A 23,579-nucleotide genomic window follows, 5' to 3' on the forward strand; every position below is an offset into this window, starting at 1 on the left:
CGCATGACTCTGAGCGAGCTGTCGCGCACACACACACACACACACACACACACACACACACACACACACACACGGTGACCTGTTCTATCCCACGCTATCGATCCGCACCCCACTCTTCATTAGAAAGATTCAAAGGCAACAGGAGCTGTGAGATATTTTGTGTGTGTGTGTGTGTGTCTGTGTGTGTGTGTGTGTGTGTGTTCTAAAAGTGTAAATCTTTGATCAAGTGTGTAAGCAGTGTGTGGCGACATCCTGGGTGTATGTAAGAGTATTGCTATAGAAATTTCTGATGCGTGCGCTTGTTTACACTCACTCAGGCGTGCTTGTGTGTGTGTGTGTGTGTGTGTGTGTGTGTGTGAGTGCGAGCGTGCTTTCGTGCATGTGTGTGTGTGTGTGTGTGTTAGTATTGCCAGGTATCACTAACAGTGGGAGCAGATCTGTGTTACTCTCATGCAGTCTGTCCTCTCTGGGTGTTCCTATGGAAACTCTCTTGTTCTGTGTATATTATTAGACATTCTTGAGTCAAATGCCGAGAATAGGGAGTCGCAGATCTCACTTATTGCAAAATACGATTTCAGGTGAGACGTCTGATCCCCTCCGACACTTTGAAAATATTAAAAATTGAAGAAGTTGATGGGAGGCAATTTTGCATAGTTTTTTTTTTTTTTTTGTTTTGCATCAAAAACAGCGGTTTTCTTGTGAACAAGCTGAAGTCAAACAGCACAAAATCAAAAGTTTCCCCCGGCTCATACACGATAATATCACATTAAATTAAAATAAATGATATTCATTTCATTTATATTCCTTTTCAGACAACATCTTCCAGGTCGGCTGTTTGAATGTATCAGGAAAAAGTCGCAAAAGTCGCCTGCCGATTTTTCCCAAAACACCGTCACTTATTTGCACTGCATTTTAAAACCATCGTAAGAATAATTGAATTTCTCACCGCAAGTGATGTCTATTAAATAAAAAGGCTTTTTACGAGTGAATCAAATCTGCTGATGACGTTGTTAAGAGTGACTGAAGGTGAAACATTAAACTAAGAATCGCCCGGTTACACAGATGGTAATTCAATTACGCGTCTTCTGCTTGTTTGACACCAGAAATGATTTTGTCGGCGTTCGTTTCATCGTATTTTTCGGGGGGAAAATGAATTCTCGCGTTTTAAGTTGATTTCTAAAATGTAAGGAATATCCACGTTTTATGTATTTCCATTCGAACCCAACATGCGTGCATCTTGGCAAATCTTTTTTTTTTTTAATTGCATATTTAATATAATCACATTTATTTTAGTGAATCTGACGCTGGACCGTTTACTTTCTTTATTGTGATTAATGCAAGGAATTAATTGGAATTAATTTTTTTGCTTCTGTGATTAAACCCCAAACTTCAGGTTGTTTTAAAGATTAAACTCTTGTTTAAATCGATGTAGATCATATGTGATTTTTTTTTTTTTTTTTTTTTAATGCAAAACATAAGGATATCCATGTTTTGATGTATTTCAATTCAAACCCAACAAGGGTGCATCTTGCCAATTTTTTTTTTTTTTTTTGATTGAATATTCAAAATATTCAAGTGAATCAGACACTGAATCGTATTTACCTGTAAATTAATTGTGATTAATAGAAGAAATTAATTGAAATTAATTATTTTGCCTTGGTGATTATCATCTTTTTTTAATTGAATATTCAGTATGTTTAAGTGAAACGGACGCTGGGCCGTATTCACTTGTTTTTTTAACTGTTTAATAGGGAATTAATCGTAATTAATTATTACACCTCTGTGATTATACTCCGAAGTCCAGGTTGATTTCAAAGATTAAACTCTTGTTTTAATTGATGTGGTTTGTATGAGAATTTTCTGAATATTTCTTTTAATTTTTTTTATTTTTAAAATGCAAAATATAAGGAATGTCCACGGTTCGATGTATTTCCATTCAAAGCCAACAAGGGCGCATCTTGGTAATTTTTTTTTTATTGTATATACAATTTATTCAAGTGAATCGGACACTGGACTGTATTTACCTGTAAATTAACTGTGATTAATACAAGGAATTAATTGCCATTAATTATTTTGCCTCTGTGATTATATTTTGAACTTCAGGTTACCTTAAAGATTCAATTCTTGTTGTTTTAATCGATGCGGTCCGTATGTGGATTTTTTTCCTTTTAAAAATGGACTCTTAAAATTCAAAAATATACGGAATAGCCAGCTTGATGTATTTCCATTCAAATCCAACATACGTGCATCTTGGCAAATCTTTTTTCTTTAACATTTACTCCGTATATTCACATACATTTGGTTAATTGGAAGCTGGACCGTATTTAGCTGCGCTTTTTCATTGGCGATAATACAAGGAATTTGCAAATAATTGTTTCACTGTGATTTTATTCTGAACCCCAGGCTGATATTAAAGATTAAATTCTTGATGTTTTAATCGATGCTGTTTGTATTTGAATCTTTAATTTTTTCAAAGGTTATTCTTAAAATGCAAAATATAAGGAATGTCTATGTTTTGATGTATTTCCATTCAAACCCAGCAGACGTGCATCTCGGCAAATCTTTTTTCAAACGCTTACTCAGTATATTCATATACATATACTCATATATACATATATACAATATATTCATATTCATATACTATTTTAATCAATGTGTATTGTATGTGAATTTTTTTTCAAAAAACTTTGATCCTTAAAGATTAAATTCTTGTTTTATTTTAATCGATGTGTTTTGTATATGAATTTTTTTTTCTAAAAAGTTTGATCCTTAAAGATTCAATTCTTGTTATTTTTAAGCGATGTGTTTTGTATGTGGATTTTTTTTTTTAAAAAGTTTGATTCTTAAAGATTTTTTTTTTCAATCGACGTGTTTTGTTTGTGAATTTTTTTCAAAAAAGTTTGATTCTTCAAGATTAAATTCTTGTTTTTTTTTAATCGATGTGTTTTGTATGTGAATTTTTTTCAAAAAAGTTTGATTCTTAAAGATTAAATTCTTGTTTTTTTAATCGATATGTTTTGTATGTGAATTTTTTTTCAAAAATGTTTGATCCTTAAAGATTAAATTCTTTTTTTTTTCAATCGACTTGTTTTGTTTGTGAATTTTTTCAAAAAAGTTCGATTCTTAAAAATTTAATTCATGTTTTTTTTAATCAATGAGTTTTGTATGTGAATTTTTTTCCAAAAAGTTTGATTCTTAAAGATTAAATTCTTGTTTTTTTTTATCGACGTGTTTTGTTTGTGAATTTTTTCAAAAAAGTTTGATTCTTAAAGATTAAATTCTTGTTTTTTTATCAACGTGTTTTGTTTGTGAATTTTTTTCAAAAAAGTTTGATTCTTAAAAATTAAATTCTTGTTTTTTTAATCAATGTGTTTTGTATGTGAATTTTTTTCAAAAAAGTTTGATTCTTAAAGATTAAATTCTTGTTTTTTTAATCGATATGTTTTGTATGTGATTTTTTTTTCAAAAAAGTTTGATTCTTAAAGATTTTTTTCTTCAATCGACGTGTTTTGTTTGTGACTTTTTCTTCAAAAAAGTTTGATTCTTAAAAATTAAATTCTTGTTTTTTTTATCGCCGTGTTTTATTTGTGAATTTTTTTCAAAAAAGTTTGATTCTTAAAAATTAAATTCTTGTTTTTTTAATCAATGTGTTTTGTATGTGAATTTTTTTCAAAAAAGTTTGATTCTTAAATATTAAATTCTTGTTTTTTTTAATCGATGTGTTTTGTATGTGAATTTTTTTCAAAAAAGTTTGATTCTCAAAGATGAAATTCTTGTTTTTTTAATCGATATGTTTTGTATCCGACTTTTTTTTCAAAAGTTTGATTCTTAAACATTAAATTCTTGTTTTTTTTAATCGATGTGTTTTGTATGTGAATTTTTTTTCAAAAGTTTGATTCTTAAAGATTAAATTCTTGTTTTTTTAATCGATGTGTTTTGTATGTGAATTGTTTTTCAAAAAAGTTTGATTCTTAAAACGTAATTCATGTTTTTTTTTTAATCAATGTGTTTTGTTTGTGAATTTTTTTCAAAAAAGTTTGACTCTTAAAATGCAAAATATAAGGAGTATCCACAGTTTTGATGTGTTTCCATTCAAACCCAGCATACGGAGACAAATACAAGGAACTCACTGCAAAAGTAATCACTCTGATTTCATTCTGAATTTCAGGTTGAATTTAAAGATTAAATTCCCGTGAAACGCGGGCGCGGTAACGAATGCCGGCAGCAGCATCGACGGCGGCTAATTGCCGAAGCGGCTAAGGATGCAAATAAGTCAAGGAAAGACGGAAGATCCTTTTTTTTTTCTTTCCAACCCAACAGGGTGATACGTCCATATGTCACTCCTCCTATCCCCCTATCTCGCCGGATAATTAGTGCGGCGGCAGCACTCTGAGAGTCGGGCGTGCGCGGAGGTGAAATCTCGACAGCGTGTTGTTTGTCGCTCCCTTTGCATACAATTGTTTTAAAGGATTATATAACCAAACACGCACTGTGCAGATTTCCACGACCGGGGACGTTTGATGGAAATGATAAAATATATACTGCTCAAAAAAATAAAGGGAACAACACAATGTAACTCCAAGTCAATCCCACTTGTGTGAAATCATAGTGTCCACTCAGGAAGCAACACAGATTCATTTGGACTTGTTTTAAGGACATTATATCAAAGTTGGATCAGCCCGGAGTTTGTTTTTACACTTTAATTTGGAGTGGGATTCCTAATCCAGACCTCCATGGGTTGATACAATTGATTTCCATGGATCATTTTTGTGTGATTTTGTTGTCAGCACATTCAACTGTGTAAAGAGCAAAGTATTTCATAAGAATATTTCATTCATTTAGATCTAGGATGTGTTTTTTAAGTGTTCCCTTTATTTTTTTGAGCAGTGTATATTCATCAAATATTAAATGCGTTTTAAAAAAATCATTTAAAAATCAAATTGAAATAATGTGATTTTATTTATTTTCTATTATTATTTGACACCTGAACCTGGCATTAATCGTTGTTAGAAATTATGTTAATCAATGAAAAGACCAGAGTGAACGTTTTCATCTTGGTGCAAATAACTCAGAGTAAAACCAAGGTTGTGTTTGTTCAAATAACAACGTGGCTTCTCTTCAAATGTAGACGAGATCCTTCCCTATAATATGGGACTTTCTCAGATAATAGGTTTTGATCAAATAAAATAAGACCAACTTTATTGATCCCCATAGGGGACATTCCTTTGTCACAGCAGCGAAACAGTTATTTCATAAGAACATTTCATTCATTTAGATCTAGGATGCGTTTTTTAAGTGTTCCCTTTATTTTTTTGAGTATCTAGGTCAAAATGTCCAGATTTGCAGCATCTGGAATTAAGAATGAAGGGTGTATTGAAGTGAAAAGCCGGACTGCGGGAACACGAACTGACCTCTGGAGTGCGAGTCTGCCGCTGTGCTGCTGATGGCCGATCTCTTTACGCTTGAGGAGCGATAGACGATGTGCGTCCGTCCTCCTCCCCCTTCCTCCTTCTCCATCACGCCGTCGCCTTTCTCCACCGGCTCGATGAAAAACTCCTCCCGCTCCGTCCGGATCATGCCGGCCTGCGGCCCGGGGAGAGGACGTGTTATTGGAGGGAATCGACGTGGAAACACACAATCGGCGCGTCGAAACGCGCGCGAAATAAATTCGAGAAAGGAAAGGTTCCGGGCGTTTTCTTTTCCCGTCTCGGCCGAACGGAGGCGCGTCGGAGTTTGTTTTTAATTGACAGTAGCTGGTGAGCTGCCAGAGCGCCGCGGAAACTCCGCAGGGAGCGACCGCAAACCAAACAGATGGCCAGAAGTTACCCACGGTCATTTTTAAAGAGTTACGAGCGAGGACGGCGAGCAGGTACGTCTTTTGCATGTGAAGGGGCTCCTTGTTCCTCGGCATGTCATTAACGCCGGCGTCCAACGTGAGCGAGATTCACATCCCGGCTGAAAGATCTGGATTTCAGACGGTGCAGAAGGTGTCTCCTTGGAGCGTCTGCTGTTTGTGGCATGAACGTTTTGGCGCAAGAATCATTTAGGAGAAATAAATAATAATAATAATGATGATAATAATAATAATAATGATAATCGTGTTGATAACAACAATAGTAATAATAATAATAATAATACTAGTGTTAATAATAATAATAATCCTGTTGATAATAATAATCATGTTGATGATAATAATAACAATAATAATAATAATTGTGTTGATAGCAATAATAATGATAATAATAACAGTAAAATAATAATAATAATAATAATAATAATAATAATTGTTATAATAATAATGATAATCATGTTGATAATAATTAGAATAATAATAATTGTTCGAATAATAATAATAATAATCATGTTGATGATAATAATAATCATGTTGATGATAATAATAATCATGTTGATGATAATAATAATAATAATAATAATGATAATAGTAATAATAATAATAATAGTGTTAATAATAATAATATTAATAATCGTGTTGATAATACTAATCGTGTTGATAATACTAATCATGTTGATGATATAATAAATGGTAATAATATTAATAATAATAATAGTAATAATAAAAATTGTGTTGATGATAATAATAATATAATAACAATAATTATAATAATAACACTTTTAATCATAATAATAATAATAATCTTGTTGATAATAATAATAATACATACATATAATGATGATGATGATGATGAAAATAATAATAGTAATAATAATCATAATAATAATAAATAAATTGATATATGAACACATTATTTTTTTCTGTCTCTGATCTAAATCCAAAAGAAAAAACAGGTTTCGCTTGCATATTTTGTTCACTTTTTCTGTTATCTAGACCGCTGAGAGGAGGAAATAGCCCTTTTTATTTTTTTTTTGTTGTTTTTTCCTCTCGCTACCGTGTGAGCCACAGCAGGGGTCGTGGGCAGGAGTGATCCCCGGGCGCAAGACGGAGTGACATTTGGTATTTAAAAGACAAAAAAGAAATGAGACTGTCCCGCTCTCATCCCGAACTAACACATCCTGTCAGGTAATTCCTCTCGTCCGTTTCACCCACGCGGCGACACAAGACGCGGCATCGGCAAAAAAAAAAAAAAGATGGGCAAATAAAAGAAGCGTGTATACCGCCGAATATTTATGCAAAAAAATAAAAAAAAAATATACATATTAGTTGCTTGCACACGCACAGGGAAAACAAGCACTGGGAAAACGGCCCGTCACTCTCTCTTATTCCATCTGTCTGTTTAAGACAACTGGCAATTACCAAGGCAACACGCGCTGCAGAGGAAAGCCATGTGGGAGAACACAGAAAGGATTGCAGAGACTTTAGAAGCCAGAGCGCTCAAAAAAACAGAAAGGGCCACAAATGAACCAGGGGGATGAAGACTATATGATCGGCCATCGGTTTGAGAAAAGATGTAAAAGATTCCTCCTCAGGATGGGATGACCTTCCGCAAATGCTGGTGTTTTGAGAGACTCCGGCGACTCGAAGGATGGAGTTAAAACGGTAAACGCGGAAAGAAAACGGCGAGAAAAGTTGATTTATCCGTAGATCTTATCTGTATATCTTGGAAAGACTTCTTCCTCCCGTTAATGTCTGAACATATTAAAACAAAACATGCAGGGATCGGTTCAGGAGCCGGGAAAAAAAAGCAGGAAAAACCCAATGAGATACGGCGAGGAATCGAAAACAAACTGATAAATAAAACGGATAAAACAGAGGAGAACTCTGGGAAGAGTCAAACGTGGAGGTAAACTGATAATCCGACAAGGACCGAAACTGTTCGGGAGCGAAAAACGTCGACTGTAATGAATGACGACGACGACATCGTGAAGGGGGAAAGTCGTGATGGTCCGAGACCGAATTTTCAGAAAACCGAAACGTCGGTCGGGGGAAGGAAGATCCACGTGGAGTCTCGATGTCGAAGGCATCGGCTTTCGTCGGCGCCCACAGGAAGAGGCCACTCTTTGGGAAAAATGTTTAAAAAAATACGCTTGTGATTTGTCAACATGTCAACTCAAGGCCAAATGCGGCCCGCCACGTCACTCTATTAAAAGATCAGATTATCTTAAAATAAAGAAGTCAAACGCGTGCAATGACCATAAACTACATTTCCCACAGTTCAGGCCGAGAAATGACGTCTTCCCGCCATTAGATCCCGGTGTTTCCACATGAGACCGAAGGATGTTTCAAGAAAGACCACGAGCTCACTACGTCCCGTTCCTCGACTCTGTTCAACTAATTTTCCTGTTAAAATCGCCTTGTTGATCCGTTCTCCGGCCCGAAAAAGCGTCCCGTTCTTGTTTAAAACTGCAAAACGGCAGAAACACGGAAAGGAATTAAACATAACCTGAATTGTTACTGTGTTTCTGGTTCTCTTTCTCTTCCCGCCAGCACTTTTACTTGGCGTTTCCTTCGTTAAATCAGCAAAAGTAAAGCCTTCTCGCTAACGCTAATGCTATCTCCAGCTTGCAATAACTTTTCTACTTCTGCTCAAACGGAGTCGACCCTTTAGCCTCATCCGCCATCTTTAGCGCCTCGTTGTTCTTCAGGATTGTACAGAAGGTTGACATGAACACCGCTCTCACATTTAGCTCATATTTCCTTCTCTAGATTGTTATTTTCAACTTCTTCGCACTGTTTTGTCCGCTGCAATGAGGGCCTAGCATGACTGAAAAAAAAAGCTCAAATGTAAACAACGTGGAGTGGCGCAACGCTACGCTACGACGTCACGATGCAGAAAGCCCGTGAGTTTCATCGTACGGCTAGCGGCCTTTCAAGAAAGGCTAACACATGTTTGTGCTTCTTGGAGAAAGAAAAAAAACGGTATGTCTTTCGTGTTAAGAAGCGGCGTCGGTCGTCAAAGAGTTCAATCTACGTTGACGTTTTGACACCAAACACGAAGCTCGGTATGCTAAAGTTAGACTTCCAGGAAAACAAGAAATTAAACGTATTAAAAGCCAAAATGTTTTGGATTTGAATGAGTAATAAATTCAGTTATTTAACTTAAGGAAATTTACATTTAGTTCCATTTACATTTACTTAACAGTTAGTTAGGGCTACATTTAGTTAGGGCTACATGTAACGGTAACAGTAACATTTAGTTACTGTTACATTTAGTTACTGTTATGACAACATTCAGTTACTGTTACATTTAGTTACTGTTATTACAACATTTAGTTACTGTTACATTTAGTTACTGTTATTACAACATTTAGTTACTGTTACCATTAGATGTAGCCCTAACTAAATGTAGCCCTAACTAACTGTTAACTAAATGTCAATGGAACTAAATGTAAATTTCCTTAAGTTAAATAACCAAATTTATTACTCATTCAAATCCAAAACATTTTGGCTTTTAATGCGTTTAATTTCTTGTTTTTCTGGAGGTCTAACTTTGGCATACCGAGCTTCGTGTTTGGTGTCAAAACACCAACTGTAACGGTAACAGTAACATTTAGTTACTGTTACCGTTACATGTATACCGTTACATCGGAGATGATGCCGATGTGGCCCTCTGTGAAAATGACCCCCTGGTCAATGAAGTTCTGCTCCAACCTGAACCTTCATGCTAAACCTGCTTTAGCTTAGCAGGAGAGCCCAACCAAAACAATGTGGTGGCAGATCTGATTTCCACTGGTCTCCAGATGAAGGCTTTTGAGCGTCACCACTTAGAACTCCTAACCTCAACCCTTACGGCCAAGATTGTTCTTCTTGTCAAACCAGCGTCGATCACCAAATTCAGTCGCGACCACAAACTTGGTACCGGAACCAACGGAAAGCTTTAAATCGCCTATTCTACCTTTCGGTCTCTCTCCAGAAGGCTTAGGCCCTGAAAGGACGTCTACAAACGACTGACCTGCCCTCGCTCTCCTCTTCCCTTCCCTCTCCCCGACTTGCTCTCCTCATCCCTGCATTTCCCCGAGCCGTGGTGCGGCATTCCGATGGCGGCTGATGGATCTGTGATGGTGCATGCGTTCCCACTCCAGAATACCAAGCAGTGGGAGGGGAAGAGCCGTGTCAAAGACAAAAAAAAAAAAAAAAAAAGATGACACCGAGAGACATCATCGGATCGATCTCGGCCGACACGGAAAGGCCACGGGGTTCTGAGGAGGCGACGGCGTCGGGAAGCTAAAGAACTATACTGCTTTTTTTTCCCGGAAGCGGAAAAAGCATACATGTATGGATCTCGATGTACCGCCGCTCTGGTTTACGCAAAAGTGCCACGAATGAAACCAAATTCCTTTTAAAAATCACCCGGTTTGCTTTCTACTGGAGTTCCTGGGTCGCAAGGGGGGGAATTATTATCATGTCATCACCCTACTTCACCTTAGTGTCTCTTTTTCCTAAATTCTCTTTTTCTATTTACTTCTTCTTGCTTTCGTAACAATTTAGTTAAGAATTTTTTTTTTTTTTTTTAACCTTGACAATTTATATTTTATTGTATTTCTTATTCTCCCTCCTTCCTACTATTATCTATTATTGTTCTGTTTTTGCTTGAAACTCTGGCACAACAATTTCCTTCGGGATAAATAAAGTTGTTCTTATTTTATCTTATCTTATCTTATCTTATGGTCCCAAAAAGAACGCTTTCCGTTGCCTGTCGACTCGCATACTTTCCGTGAGCGGGGCGTGGTCGCGTTAAAAGTTGCGTAACTGCCGCTGAAACATTTTTTTCTTAATATAATTTCCGTGGAGTTTACCTCAGACAGTCGGACAGCAGACGGTACATCCCAAAATGAAAAGTCTCAACAGGCCCGTTGACTTATGATGGTCGGCTGATACGTAGAGCAAAACTTCGACTTACAAACGCCCCCAATTACGAATAAATCGGAGTTCTAGATCGGATTTTGAATCCAGCGGCGAGCAGGATTCGTCGCACGAACACGCGTACGACGAAACTCGCTGGCTTTCTGCATTGTGACGTCCTAGAGTAGCGTTGTGCCACTCCACGTTGTTTACATTTGAGCTTTTTTTCAGTAAGCTAGCCCTCATTGCAGCGGACAAGAAAGTGCAAAAACGTTAAAAATTACAATCTGGAGAAGGAAATATGAGCTAAATGTGAGAGCGGTGTTCATGTCAACCTTCTGTACAATCCTGAAGGACAACGAGGCGCTAAAGATGGCGGATGAGGCTAAAGGGTCGACTCCGTTTGAGCAGAAGTAGAAAAGTTATTGTTAGTTCGGATGAATGAAAGACAGCAAGCTGGAGATAGCATTAGCGTTAGCGAGAAGGCTTTACTTTTGCTGATTTAACGAAGGAAACGCCAAGTAAAAGTGCTGGCGGGAAGAGAAAGAGAACCAGAAACACAGTAACAATTCAGGTTATGTTTAATTCCTTTCTGTGTTTCTGCCGTTTTGCAGTTTCAAACAAGAACGGGACGCTTTTACGGGCCGGAGAACGGATCAACAAGGCGATTTTAACAGGAAAATTTGATGCTCGGGGTTCATGAACAGTCGAGGAACGGGACGTAGTGAGCATTCTTTTGTCCGATGACATTTCAAATGTGAAAAGTGCCGCCGGGATGCACCGCAAACATGGTTTCCTTGGGTTTTTGCGATGAGTTTTATTTTGAAATGACATGTTATTCTTTTTTTGGCCTCAAAATGACACCCGGTTGCACTTCACCCCGGACCGTCAAAGCTAGCATCCGCCCATTTTTCAAAAAACTTCCATGAGCGAAAGTCAAAAAAAATCATCTTTTTATTCCTGCTGCTTCCTTTCGGGGTCGTGATTCAACCAGTTTTCCGCATTTTCTTCTCTAACGTCCACTAACTCCATGTCCTCTCACGCCGATCATGAACCTCCTCTTGGGTCCTTCAGGCCGTTCCAACCTCAGCGTCCTTACGATAAATGATTTAGTTAAAAAAGAAATATCGTGAAGTTGACAAACGTCACTTACACGGCGTCACATGCATTGAAGGTCCATTCGAACCTCCATCGGCGCTTCGCTCCGCTTTTTTAAACGCGTAAACGTAAGAATTAAACGCCGTCTACGGACGTAGACTCGGCTCGCATTTCGATCGATTCCCATCCATCACGGGGGAATAACGGCGCGAATTACATCGGAGTAATTCATGTCGCGATTAACGAGGAGAGAACGTCCTGCAAAGTGCATCCCGAACAACTCGACGGGAAACAAACAGTGGGTTAAAATGCTCTCAAGACCGACGAGACTGTCCCGCGAACCGCAACCTCCACCTTCCCCCCCTTTAAGACCTGCAGCCCGACTGCAGCCTCCATATCGGGAATCTCCAGTTACACCGGGAGGATCCTCGCTATTAAAAACGGGACACCGGGTTTCTATTTGAGGGGTTTTAAGAGAAGAAAGTAACTTGAATCCTGCGTAAGTGCCTCAAAAATGGCCGCGCAATGTAATCCTTAACCCTGATCCGCCCGACAAAACACATCTTTGAAAATTCGGACACCTTTCGTGCAAAAAAAAAAAAAAAAAAAATTTAACCCTGATCCGCCCGACAAACACATCTTCGAAAATTCGGACACCTTTCGTGAAAAAAAAAAAATACAAATTTTTTAAATACAAATTTTTTTAACCCTGATCCACCCGACAAAACACATCTTCGAAAATTCGGACACCTTTCGTGAAAAAAAAAAAAAAAAAAAATTTAACCCTGATCCGCCCGACAAACACATCTTCGAAAATTCGGACACCTTTCGTGCAAAAAAAAAAAAAAAAAAAATTTAACCCTGATGCGCCCGACAAACACATCTTCGAAAATTCGGACACCTTTCGTGAAAAAAAAAAAATACAAATTTTTTAAATACAAATTTTTTTAACCCTGATCCGCCCGACAAAACACATCTTCGAAAATTCGGACACCTTTCGTGAAAAAAAAAAAAAAAAAAAATTTAACCCTGATGCGCCCGACAAACACATCTTCGAAAATTCGGACACCTTTCGTGAAAAAAAAAAAATACAAATTTTTTAAATACAAATTTTTTTAACCCTGATCCGCCCGACAAAACACATCTTCGAAAATTCGGACACCTTTCGTGAAAAAAAAAAAAAAAAAAAATTTAACCCTGATCCGCCCGACAAACACATCTTCGAAAATTCGGACACCTTTCGTGAAAAAAAAAAATACAAATTTTTTAAATACAAATTTTTTTAACCCTGATCCGCCCGACAAAACACATCTTCGAAAATTCTGACACCTTTCGTGAAAAAAAAAAAAAAAAAAATTTTAAATACAAATTTTTTTAACCCTGATCCGCCCGACAAAACACATCTTCGAAAATTCGGACACCTTTCGTGAAAAAAAAAAAATAAAAAATTTTTTAACCCTGATCCGCCCGACAAAACACATCTTTGAAAATTCGGACACCTTTCGTGCAAAAAAAAAAAAACATCTAACCCTGATCCTCCCGACAAAACACATCTTCGAAAATTCGGACACCTTTCGTGAAAAAAAAAAAAATACAAATTTTTTTAACCCTGATCCGCCCGACAAAACACATCTTCGAAATTTCGGACACCTTTCGTGCAAAAAAAAAAAAAAAAAAAAAAAAAAAGATGTCGGGAAAAAAAAAATGAAAAAAATGTAATAAAAAAAAACGAGAATAACTTCAAAGCGGGAGATTAAGAGGACAAAAATGAGTAGTGTTTTAATTAATTGCATCTCCTCCCCCGCGACGCTTGCAGAAAGACATCTTTTGTGCGCGGATTAGCCGGCGCGCTAGTTCTAGGCGAAAAATTGAGATTTGTATTAAAATTTACGAAGGCGGAATGAAATGATGCTAAATATACGACGCGCGTAACACGTCAGAAATCCCTGCCATTCGGCCGTTTTACCCCGAGAGGGAAGCGCCGGCGGGGTATAAAGACAGATACATTATATTAACCCTAAATTCACTTTATCGTTCCGGAGAGTCATTTAAATGATGAGAAATATGCTTTATAATTATGTTTTATTCTCCGATCTTCCGTCAGCTTTGCCAGTGAGCATCGTAAGATTACGTGGGGGGGCTGGAAGCCAGATGCCGGTGTGTTTTAAGCTGCCGAGGACTTAGCCACGCCGGCCCAAACCCTGTCATCTTGCTGAGTTCATTACATAGAGTGGTCGCTAAAAACGCTCCCGAAAAAAAAAAAAAAAAAAAAAAAGGAGAACATCTCAGTCAGCAGCGCTTCCTCCCTCGTCACTTTCCATTTCCACCTCATTTGCAAATTGTTCATCTAATGACCTAAATTTTTTGATCACAGTATGTCACAGAGAAATCCCTTCAAAGTCTGGGTCATTTCAGGTTTTGAAAAAAAAACTCCCCTGGAAATGCCGACCCAGTGTGACCTCCTCCCCCCCCAAAAAAAATCAAACGCGTAATTATTTGAATAAACAGAATATTTTTTTTCTCCGGGGCTTCCAGATTTCCTCCCAGATTCTCTGTAATGTTTTGTTATCCCCTGTTTGTCCCGTTCCCACCCTCCCCTCGCTCTCGCAACACAAAGATTTTTTATAGGCCTGGGGTTTGGGGGGAAAAAAAAAAAAAAAAAAAGAGAAAAAGTTCAGTTTGATTTTTTTTTTTTTTTTTTTTTAAAGGAGTATGTGTGCTTTGTGAAAATTTGAAATCCAGACCGATACATACATTTTTTATTTTCTTTTTTCTGTCATAGCAGACCGGTGAGCCGTGGCGGGAAGAATCAAGAGCCCTCTTTTGGGGGGAAAAAAAAAAAATAAAAAAAAATAAATAATCAAAACAACCTGTCGGCCATGTTGTCTACTAAAAACCAGTCGGATAAAATGGAAGTCTGAACCGCAATAATGACGGTGTTTTGTTAGCGATGCCGCAGCCTGGGAGTGGCCTTGGGAGGCAACACCAACCCCTTTGCGCTTTGTAGCTCCGGATCTGTTACCGTTTGAGCAAATCTAAATATAATTTATCCAGTTCTTTGGTGAAAAAAGTTCACATCCAGAAAAAAATTTGAGTGTGACAGGATTATCTTTGCTGTAATAACATACTTTTTTTTTTTTTTTTTAAAGAGTAGCTGGCCAAACCTCCTAAGCCTGACCGCATGATCTGTGGAAATTCTGGTTCAGGGAGCGAGCATCGACGCAGACAGAAACACAGTTACTAACAGCCCGGCGGATCGACCGCAGGACGCCTTGCCAGCGAGACAGACAGACAGTTAGCAAAGCGAAGCGGCCTCCGAATCCCGACCCCCCCCCCGACACACACACACACACACACACACTAATTCCTGTTGTCATTTGCCAGAACAGAAGCTCCCTCCCTCTGTTTTTCTGTCCAAACAGAGATCAGCTGTACAAGGAGGGGTGGGGGCAACTTCACATAATGAGCATACAAGTCTTGGGGTAGGACTCGCTACCGCCAGCTGCACAGAGCAGAAAAAAAGATGAAGCGCGAGGGTAAGATGAGAAATCTGAAAGCGACGGATAAAAATTAAAAGCGACTGGGCAATCGGAGAAAAAGTTTACGGGAGTGGAAACAGCTGAAAGACATTAGCGGGCGGCTCAGACACGCAGAGGGAAAACGTGGAGGAGAAATTTACAAATTAGGGAGCTTCATTCCTTCCGTGACTTGCAGAGAACTGGCGTTCGGCAGAGGTCCTCTTCCTCCCACTTCACCCCCTCCTCCTCCTCCTCCTCTCGCTCTTATCCTTTCACTCTCTAACTAGTCTGACAGCTTTAACAGATGACCAAATGTTCTTGGCCTGACCAACTGGGAGTCGGGATAAGCGAGGGGAGTGTTTACAAGATCTAATCTGCTAATCCACCGGCATCCCGTTCGTCCCACGACCCCTCGTTGTCGTCCTTTCCCGCCGCGGCGTCCGAGGAGGTCGGCTAAAAAAAAAAAAAAACGAAACGTAAAACGCATTCGGGTCAGGAGCCGGTTGCGGATTTTTGCTTTATCTGAATTTACTTTATTCAAATATAAATATATGACCTCTATAGGCCTGTATAATGATGCACCAGGGATGGAAGCGCATTAAGACCATGACAAGACACATATTCAATTGTGGAATACTTAATCCTATTTTCTAGCGAATAAGGATTACGGAAAACGCTATTTTTTTTTTTTCTGTACGATTTAATTCAAGCACCGTTGATGAAAAGCCGATTCAACTCACGGCAACTTTTATCTAACAAACAAGTAATGCGACGGAAACCTAAACGGGACTCGAGTTCGTAAGTTATTGTAAAGATGCGATTTCCGTCACACTTTTGGTGAATCGCCTGGATTGCATTCGATCCAAGGCAGAATCAAAATATGAAACCGGACGCAAGACGGGACGGTTTGAGTCGAAAAAAATCAGCCAAACACACATCAATGCTTCTATCGATCTGACTGTGCACGTGTGTGTGTGTGTGTGTGTGTGTGGTCCGGATTGATGAATGACCCCGATTAGTGGCGACTGACCGCTCTATGATTGCAATTTAAGTGCAGCGGAACAACGGTTGCGAAAGCGCTCTGTGATTAATTCAACTGCTCTTGCTTATAAATGACAAAAAAAAAAAAAAATAATAATAATAAAAAAATACGACTGCTGGCCTGGGATCAGCGGAATCCTGCAAACGTCCGAAAAAAAAAAAAAAAAAAAAAAATGGGGGAAAAAAAAAAACAAACAAATGTGATTGTTTCCAACACTTGGTCACTTGAAGGGAAACAGGTAAAAACTTTTCTCTTTCAGGACTTTTTACTGCGCTGATGCTTCAGCTGCCCCAGATCAGGTTAGGCACCAAGTTAGGCTATGCAGTGTGTGTGTGTGTGTGTGTGTGTGTGTGTGTGTGTGTGTGTGTGTGTGTACGTCTTTGTCTTAAAAAAAACAAAAAAAAAACAGCTTACTGTTCTGTATATTTCTTTTGCATCTTGTATTTGCAAGTGTTATTTGCAGTGCTTATGTCCTCTATTGTAAGTCGCTTTGGATAAAAGTGTCTGCCAAATGTAATGTAATGTGATGTAATGTAATGTAATGTAATGTAATGCAATGCGATGTGATGTAATGTAATGTAATGTGATGTGATGTAATGTAATGTGATGTAATGTAATGTAATGTGATGTAATGTAATGCGATGTAATGTAATGCAATGTGATGTAATGTAATGTGATGTAATGTAATGTAATGTGATGTGATGTGATGTAATGTGATGTGATGTAATGTAATGTAATGTAATGTAGTGTGATGTGATGTAATGTGATGTAATGTAATGTAATATGATGTAATGTAATGAAATGTTATGTAATGTAATGTAATGTAATGTAATGCAATGTAATGTGATGTAATGTAATGTAATGCTGTACAAAACAAAAACAAAAAAAACAAAAACATTTGAGCCGAAATAAACCTTTCCCTTTTTCCCACAGGTTGTTGCTCTTCCCTCTGTCTCAGCCTCCCTCCGCCCTGGTGACCCCCTGAATCCGCTGACCCCACCCTGATGCTGACAGTTGCACACACACACACACACACACACACACACACACACACACACACACAGATCCATGCCCGGATCCACACCCAACCCCATCCTTGTCTGTATTCTCTATCTTTATCTCCACATCTATTGGGTATACCTGTAACCTAGCAACAGAGCAGAGCGAAGACCCTCCCCTACCTGCTCGCCGCACTGATTGCCGGACCCGAGAGCCAATTATATCGTCTCAGGGCGACGACGGGAGCCAATCGAATGTTTGCTTTCGGCGGGAGTCGCCACCTGCTTTCCACCCTTTTGACCCTTCATGCATGCGAACGCAGGAAGCGCTTTTTATTTATTCATTTTTTGTTTTTGTTTTTTTTCCCCCTCGCGCCGACGCGAACGCGTGCACGTGCACGTGCGCGATTCCCCGGAGGCCTCCGGGAGGAGATCACAGGATCGCGCTTGTTGATTTCATAGCGAGCGAGACGTCATTGAGGATTGAGGGATCTACCTGTGGAGAAACCGTTCGCGTCGCAAGGGGAACCCGTGATGTAACATAATTGTAATATTAAGATAAGATAAACTTCTTTTGTCACAGCAGCGTCACGGTTATAGTGTCAATAAATATGAATACAGAGACGATAAGAGGATTGTAAAAGACGTTCAGAAATAAATAGACAGCAGAGAGAACAAGAATGGAGAACGACAACAGGGATTAAAACAGTGACAAAAATAAAGAAAAATAAACCGTGGCCACAAATGAGCATCTAAAATTCTTGTATTACATCTATTTCTATATATCATATGCACTCATAGCCAAATCCATGTCTTTTTGGATCTATTCTTTCCAACACAAATCCATTTTTACGTCCAATTAACAAATGATACTCCAAAATGAACCGCATCAACCCGCGTTCCTGTTGTCCCTATGTTCCTATTGTCAATATTATTTCTAACTTCTCCCTCCGGTGAGTCTGGGCTGCAGATCTGCCTTCCAGGTCTACCCGCTTCCTTGATTCCCTTCAGAAAAAAAAAAAAAAAAAAAAAAAACTGCTGGAGGGTTTTAAAGCGTTTTTTTTTTTTTTTTTTTTTTAAAGAAACTGTAGAACAAGATGACTTTGTTGTTTCCACCACAACTTAGATTATTATTCATTGGTTCACGATCACCATGATCATTATCATGTTTGACCGAGTATCCGACGCTGCCGTGACTTGAGCAAAATATAGCTGGTGGCTTTTGTGTTGCTAGTTTTGTTCAATCTTGCTTTTTTTTTTTTTTTTTTTTTCTGCTGGCACATGCAAAAAAAAAAAAAAAAGGAAATTAGGGAGCCATTAGTGCAAACATTGACACTATGTGTGTCGCTTGTCTGGAGTTCGTCCAATTATTTTCTCTTGGGCAGGTGGTTCTAGCGAGTACCAAAAAAAAAAAAAGAAGAAAAAAAAAAAAACGCAGAAGAGGCTCTGCAGTGATCAGACGGAGCGAGCTCAAAAGCTAATGCGAAAACTTTGCGACAGCTTCCGGCGCAGGGAAGCTACATCAATAAAAACAAGAACTAATGGCCGCGCAATTTTCCACTTAGACGTAGAAGAGGCCATCTAGAGAAGCTAAAGCTAACAAAAACAAACTCCAAATGGTACCACAACATCCAAAAGGACACTCCGGTTCCTTCTTCTTTGGAGGCTCTTTGCAAACCGAGGCATGAAGACGATTCGCTTGTTCATCAGTTTCTCGATCCTGTCGATCCTGTTTTGCCATCACTTTTCCCGACGGGTCATATTTGGGACGGCGTACCCTATTTTCCATGAGTGACCTTGTCGAGTGACGCGACGATGGCAGGAGAATACGGATAAATTCAAAGGGCTAAAATTGCGACAACCGGCTCTCAAATATAAACTGAGCCATTGCAGGGAATATAGTATATATATAATTTCCCGTATGTATATTTGTTTTATCGCAGCAAGACAATAGATGTGTGCTTGGAACGATGAGGCTACAGGGAGTGCAGATCAAGAAGTCGGAGGATTTCAACCCAAATTTTGGGGTCAGAGCGTAGGAGAATTTGGAAAAGAGGTGAAGGAACGGGTTCAAACAGGTTGGAATCGGCGGAGAAAAATGTCAGGGGTACGAAAAGATAGAAGAATATCAGTAAGAATGAAGGAAAAGGTGGACAAGCCAGTGGTGAGATGTTCTACAAACAGTGACAATGACCAAAAGACAGGAGGCAGAGCTGGAGGTTGCAGAGATGAAGATGTTGAGGTTCTCTTTGGGAGTGACCAGGATGGAGAGGATCAGGAAGGAGTCCATCCTTTTGGATGCTTTGGAGAGAAGGTCAGAGATGGTTGGGTCATGGACAGAGGAGGGAGTGTGAACATATTAGTAGACGAATGCTGGAATTGGACCAAAGAGAAGATTTATGGATGTTGTGAGAGAGGATATGAAGTCGGCTGGTGTGAGAGAATAGCTGGATTGGCTGCGGTGACGGGAAAAGCCCAAAGGAAAAGAAGTAGTAGTAGTATTTTGGATCCGTCAGTCATATATCCAAACATCAGCTTCAAGATGGTGCCCAAACCTTGCAGCTATTTGGTGACTTTCACCCTCACATATTATAAATCAGGTCTTTTCCCATGAGGTAAAAGCCTCTCCAGACTCATTGAAACAACCCATTTAGATAATTCCTCCAAGCTTTACTTGCTAAATAAAAGTGCACTTTTTACCCCCGACATACCGGGACTTACTCATTGGAAATTTTGTCCGGAATGGATCCCAGAGAGTCTAAGAGAGTGCAAAGGGGATTAAAAAAAAAAAAAAAAAAGCTTCCTCCGAATTCCAAGTCGTCTTTGGCGCCATGCGTTACCGAGGCGACTCCTTTTTTATCAGTCCACATGCGATACAACAAAACTACTCCTACACAGATAGACATAAATCAAATTTTAGAATAAACCCAGAAGAGAAGCATACAAGTATGGGTCTTCACAGTGTCCAAAGAATATACCCTCTTTGGCAAACACGTCCATTAATGACAGATTCTCCTTATGTTACTACTTTTATAAAAAAAAAATGGAGATCTCAGTGCAGGCGAAAGACAATTAATTACCTTCAAAACATAATCTTGGGTTATCTTTCGCTTACCTCTAACATCTCTTTGTAAAGGACACAAGGACAAGAGAGGACAAACTGCAGCTGTAGACGCTCCTTCGTGAAAAACGAAAAAATCTCAAAGAGACTCGTCTTTCTTCTTCTTGTGAAGCCACCGCCATGCAAATTCTATCCGAGCAAATGTATTTACCTTCTCGAATGTGTGTGTGTGTGTGTGTGTGTGTGTGTGTGAGGAGTATACAATAACTACTCAGCATTTGTACTTCAGGCGGTGTCTATTATCTGTGCGTTTGCAGCAGTGAGAGGCATTTTAGTTACGGTGAATCAATAAAGCCAGACCAGAAGAGAAGTGGATTACGCTATCGGTGAAAACATCAGCGTAGCATAAACACCGCACCGTCTCCCGACCTGCCAGGCCCTTTTTTCTGATTTCGGATAATGGTCTGAAAACACGGGGACGTCTTTTCGGTTAAAGCGTGAACACGGTCAAGCCCGGGTTTCCTTTTACTCTGAAACCCTTCGTAAGACTTTTATAAGACCAAAACGTTCATGAAATGAGGTATTATTGGGTTGGAACAATTCGGAGGAAATGATTTACGTCTCAAAATAAACCGGAAAAAGTGCTTGTCTGGCCTCCGACACCAAGGATCCTCTACCTTCAGGGGCTGTTTAGCCCGTTTGTCCAGTCACAACATTTTTCTGCCAACCTCACGTCGGGTTAAACCCTTGTCCGGATCTTCTTGTCGTGGCAACTGGACTTGAGTTTCTTCACTTTAAGACGTTTCAGCCTTCATCTGAGAGGCTTCGTCGGTTCTACCAACTGGTTCTACCAACTGGTTCTACCAGTTCTACCAGAGTTGATGAGAAGTGTTACGTCCCGAAGGGTCGTTGTTTGTTTTGGGGTGTTTTCTACTGTGGCAGTGTTTCCCTCTCTAGAAGGTAGTTCCGAGCAGCTGAAAGCAATTTCGGGCATTGGTTGCCGTCCCTTATTGGTCCCGTGACGTGAATCTTGGACGAGCCCCCGATTTCGTAAGTCCCTGTCTTGGGCTGTGAGACCAAACAAAAGGTTGGGAACGAAAGTACGCAGACTTGAGTTATTCATTAAGTGCTAAAACAACGGTAAAAAGTGGAAAAAAGTATAAAGTCTTTGGCTCCCGGAGTGTATCTCTCCCCCAGATCCCTGGCGAACCCGCCTGGAATAACCAGTATTTAAGGTCGTGACCAGTATGGAACTGCGACCAATGACCAAAAACGCGATTAACGAAAACACCCCGAAACACACACAAGGACCCCCTGGGATGTGAAAGGCGGAAACTAGCTGTCGGGAGGTTGTTATGCTAACGGAGGTGTCATTCGTTGGGATTAAAGAGCAGATGGATCAAGGACAAGTCACGTTTGCGGAGCATACCGAAAAAACTGGACTGAAGACCATACAAATGGGGCGAAAACTTTTCAAAACTTGAAAACGGTTATCTGGTTACTATTGATTTCATAAATAGTGCTACTTATTTCATTAATAATGTTACTATTTATTTTCTGATTTTTTTTTCTTGTTAAGATCCCAGAAAGGGTTAATTTATGCTTCTGTGTGGCTTCCTGGACGACAATAAATGTTTACGTTTCGACGCCTCTACGATCGTCACACTTTTTACTACAAACTGGCCCGGCGCCCCGTTATTTGGCCCTCGCAGGGAAAAGTTTGGGGACCCCCGGCATAAAGGATAAAAATGTACAGAATGGGAAAAAAAAAAAACATTAAGGGTGAAAATAGGCAAGATAAACACAATGACAATAGCAATGAAAAAAATAAACTAAAATATTCTAAAAATATATACATTATATTATATAAGATATAATATAATATATATAGTAAAATAAATAAGCAGGATGCAAATTGGATAAAATAGACGACAGAGTTGAGGTATGACTCGTGCAAACGGGTGAGGTAGTGAAACTTTGAATTATTTTGAATTATTTTAAATTATTTTTGAGAAATGCAAATATTTTATCAGAGCCAAGCTCGAGGTCACGTAACAGGGATCTTAGCATGTAAAAATTGGCATGAACTTTAATCAGAAAATTTTACTAAAAATTAAACGCGTCTGATGAAAGTTGATATTCCCCAAAACTGGATTCGGTAAACGTTGTGTAGCGAAATTAAAAAAAAAAAAAAAAAAAAAAAAAAAAAAAGGTCACGGTTCAGGTTTTTTTTTTTTTTTTTTCTTTCCTGGCTAAATCTGAATCGATAGATCTCGACACGGGTCAAACGGTAAAAACCCGAGGCGTCCCGTTTGAAAATTTTTTTTTTTTTTTGTTCGTCGGGTTCCTTCGCCGCCTTCGTCGGGGATTGAAACGTCACCAGCAGAGGGCGACGCGGTGAAGCTGCAGGCCTGCAGGAAGTCGGTGGGCAGAGAAGGTCTGCAAGGTCTGTCTGGTGGGCAGAACAGACAGAAGAAGACAGGAGACGGGGAGAAGAATGCACAATGTGTGTGGGAGAGAAAAAACACCAAACAGAAGGTGAACCGAGACAACTGAGTGGGGGGTCGTGAGACTGAGGTGCAATCAGCGGGAATATATGTATAGTGTGTGTGTGTGTGTGTGTGTGTGTGTGAATGAGTATGCACACATGAGGCTTCTTGCATAAGTGCAGGTGTCAGCAGGTGCATAAGCACTAGTACAAAGTGGTGCATTGGCATCTGTGTGTGTGTGTGTGTGTGTGTGTGTGTTTGGAGGTGTGTGTGTGTGCCTAAGGACAATGCTGCTCCCTCATTACCCAACTGTTTCCTCCAGTCCGGCACTAATGAGGAGCCTCACCGTCATCGTGGTAATCAAGGTCAAGCCTAGGCCAACACACACAGACAGACAGGCATTCCAACACACACACACACACCTTGACACACTGCAGGAACCAGCAGTGTGTTAAGATATACGCGCGCATAACGGGGGAAAAGTGACAACTTTCACATCCGTCGCTCGGTTTTATTTGCACAAGCGAGGAAGAACAGAACGTAAACTCCCATAATAGGCGAAGAACCGACGCCGTCTCTTTCCATATCGGCTTCATCCAGGAGACAGACAGGCA

The 23,579-nt window shown here is 39.3% G+C and overlaps 1 protein-coding gene across 2 annotated transcripts in view; it reads right to left on the reverse strand.

The window, feature by feature from the left end:
• Positions 1-23,579, reverse strand: part of LOC147227510 (A disintegrin and metalloproteinase with thrombospondin motifs 2-like) — a 156,876-nt gene that overhangs the window by 93,055 nt on the left and 40,242 nt on the right. For both annotated transcript variants that reach the window (XM_086158198.1, XM_086158197.1), the window contains exon 3: positions 5,412-5,583. In XM_086158198.1, the coding sequence (XP_086014324.1) occupies positions 5,412-5,583 (172 nt within the window). The remainder of the gene's footprint in view (positions 1-5,411; positions 5,584-23,579) is intronic.

This window comes from Fistularia commersonii, chromosome 13 (assembly GCF_037954325.1).
Source record: "Fistularia commersonii isolate RoL2024-O1a breed Wild chromosome 13, RoL_Fcom_v1.0, whole genome shotgun sequence".
Classification (NCBI taxonomy): domain Eukaryota; kingdom Metazoa; phylum Chordata; class Actinopteri; order Syngnathiformes; family Fistulariidae; genus Fistularia; species Fistularia commersonii.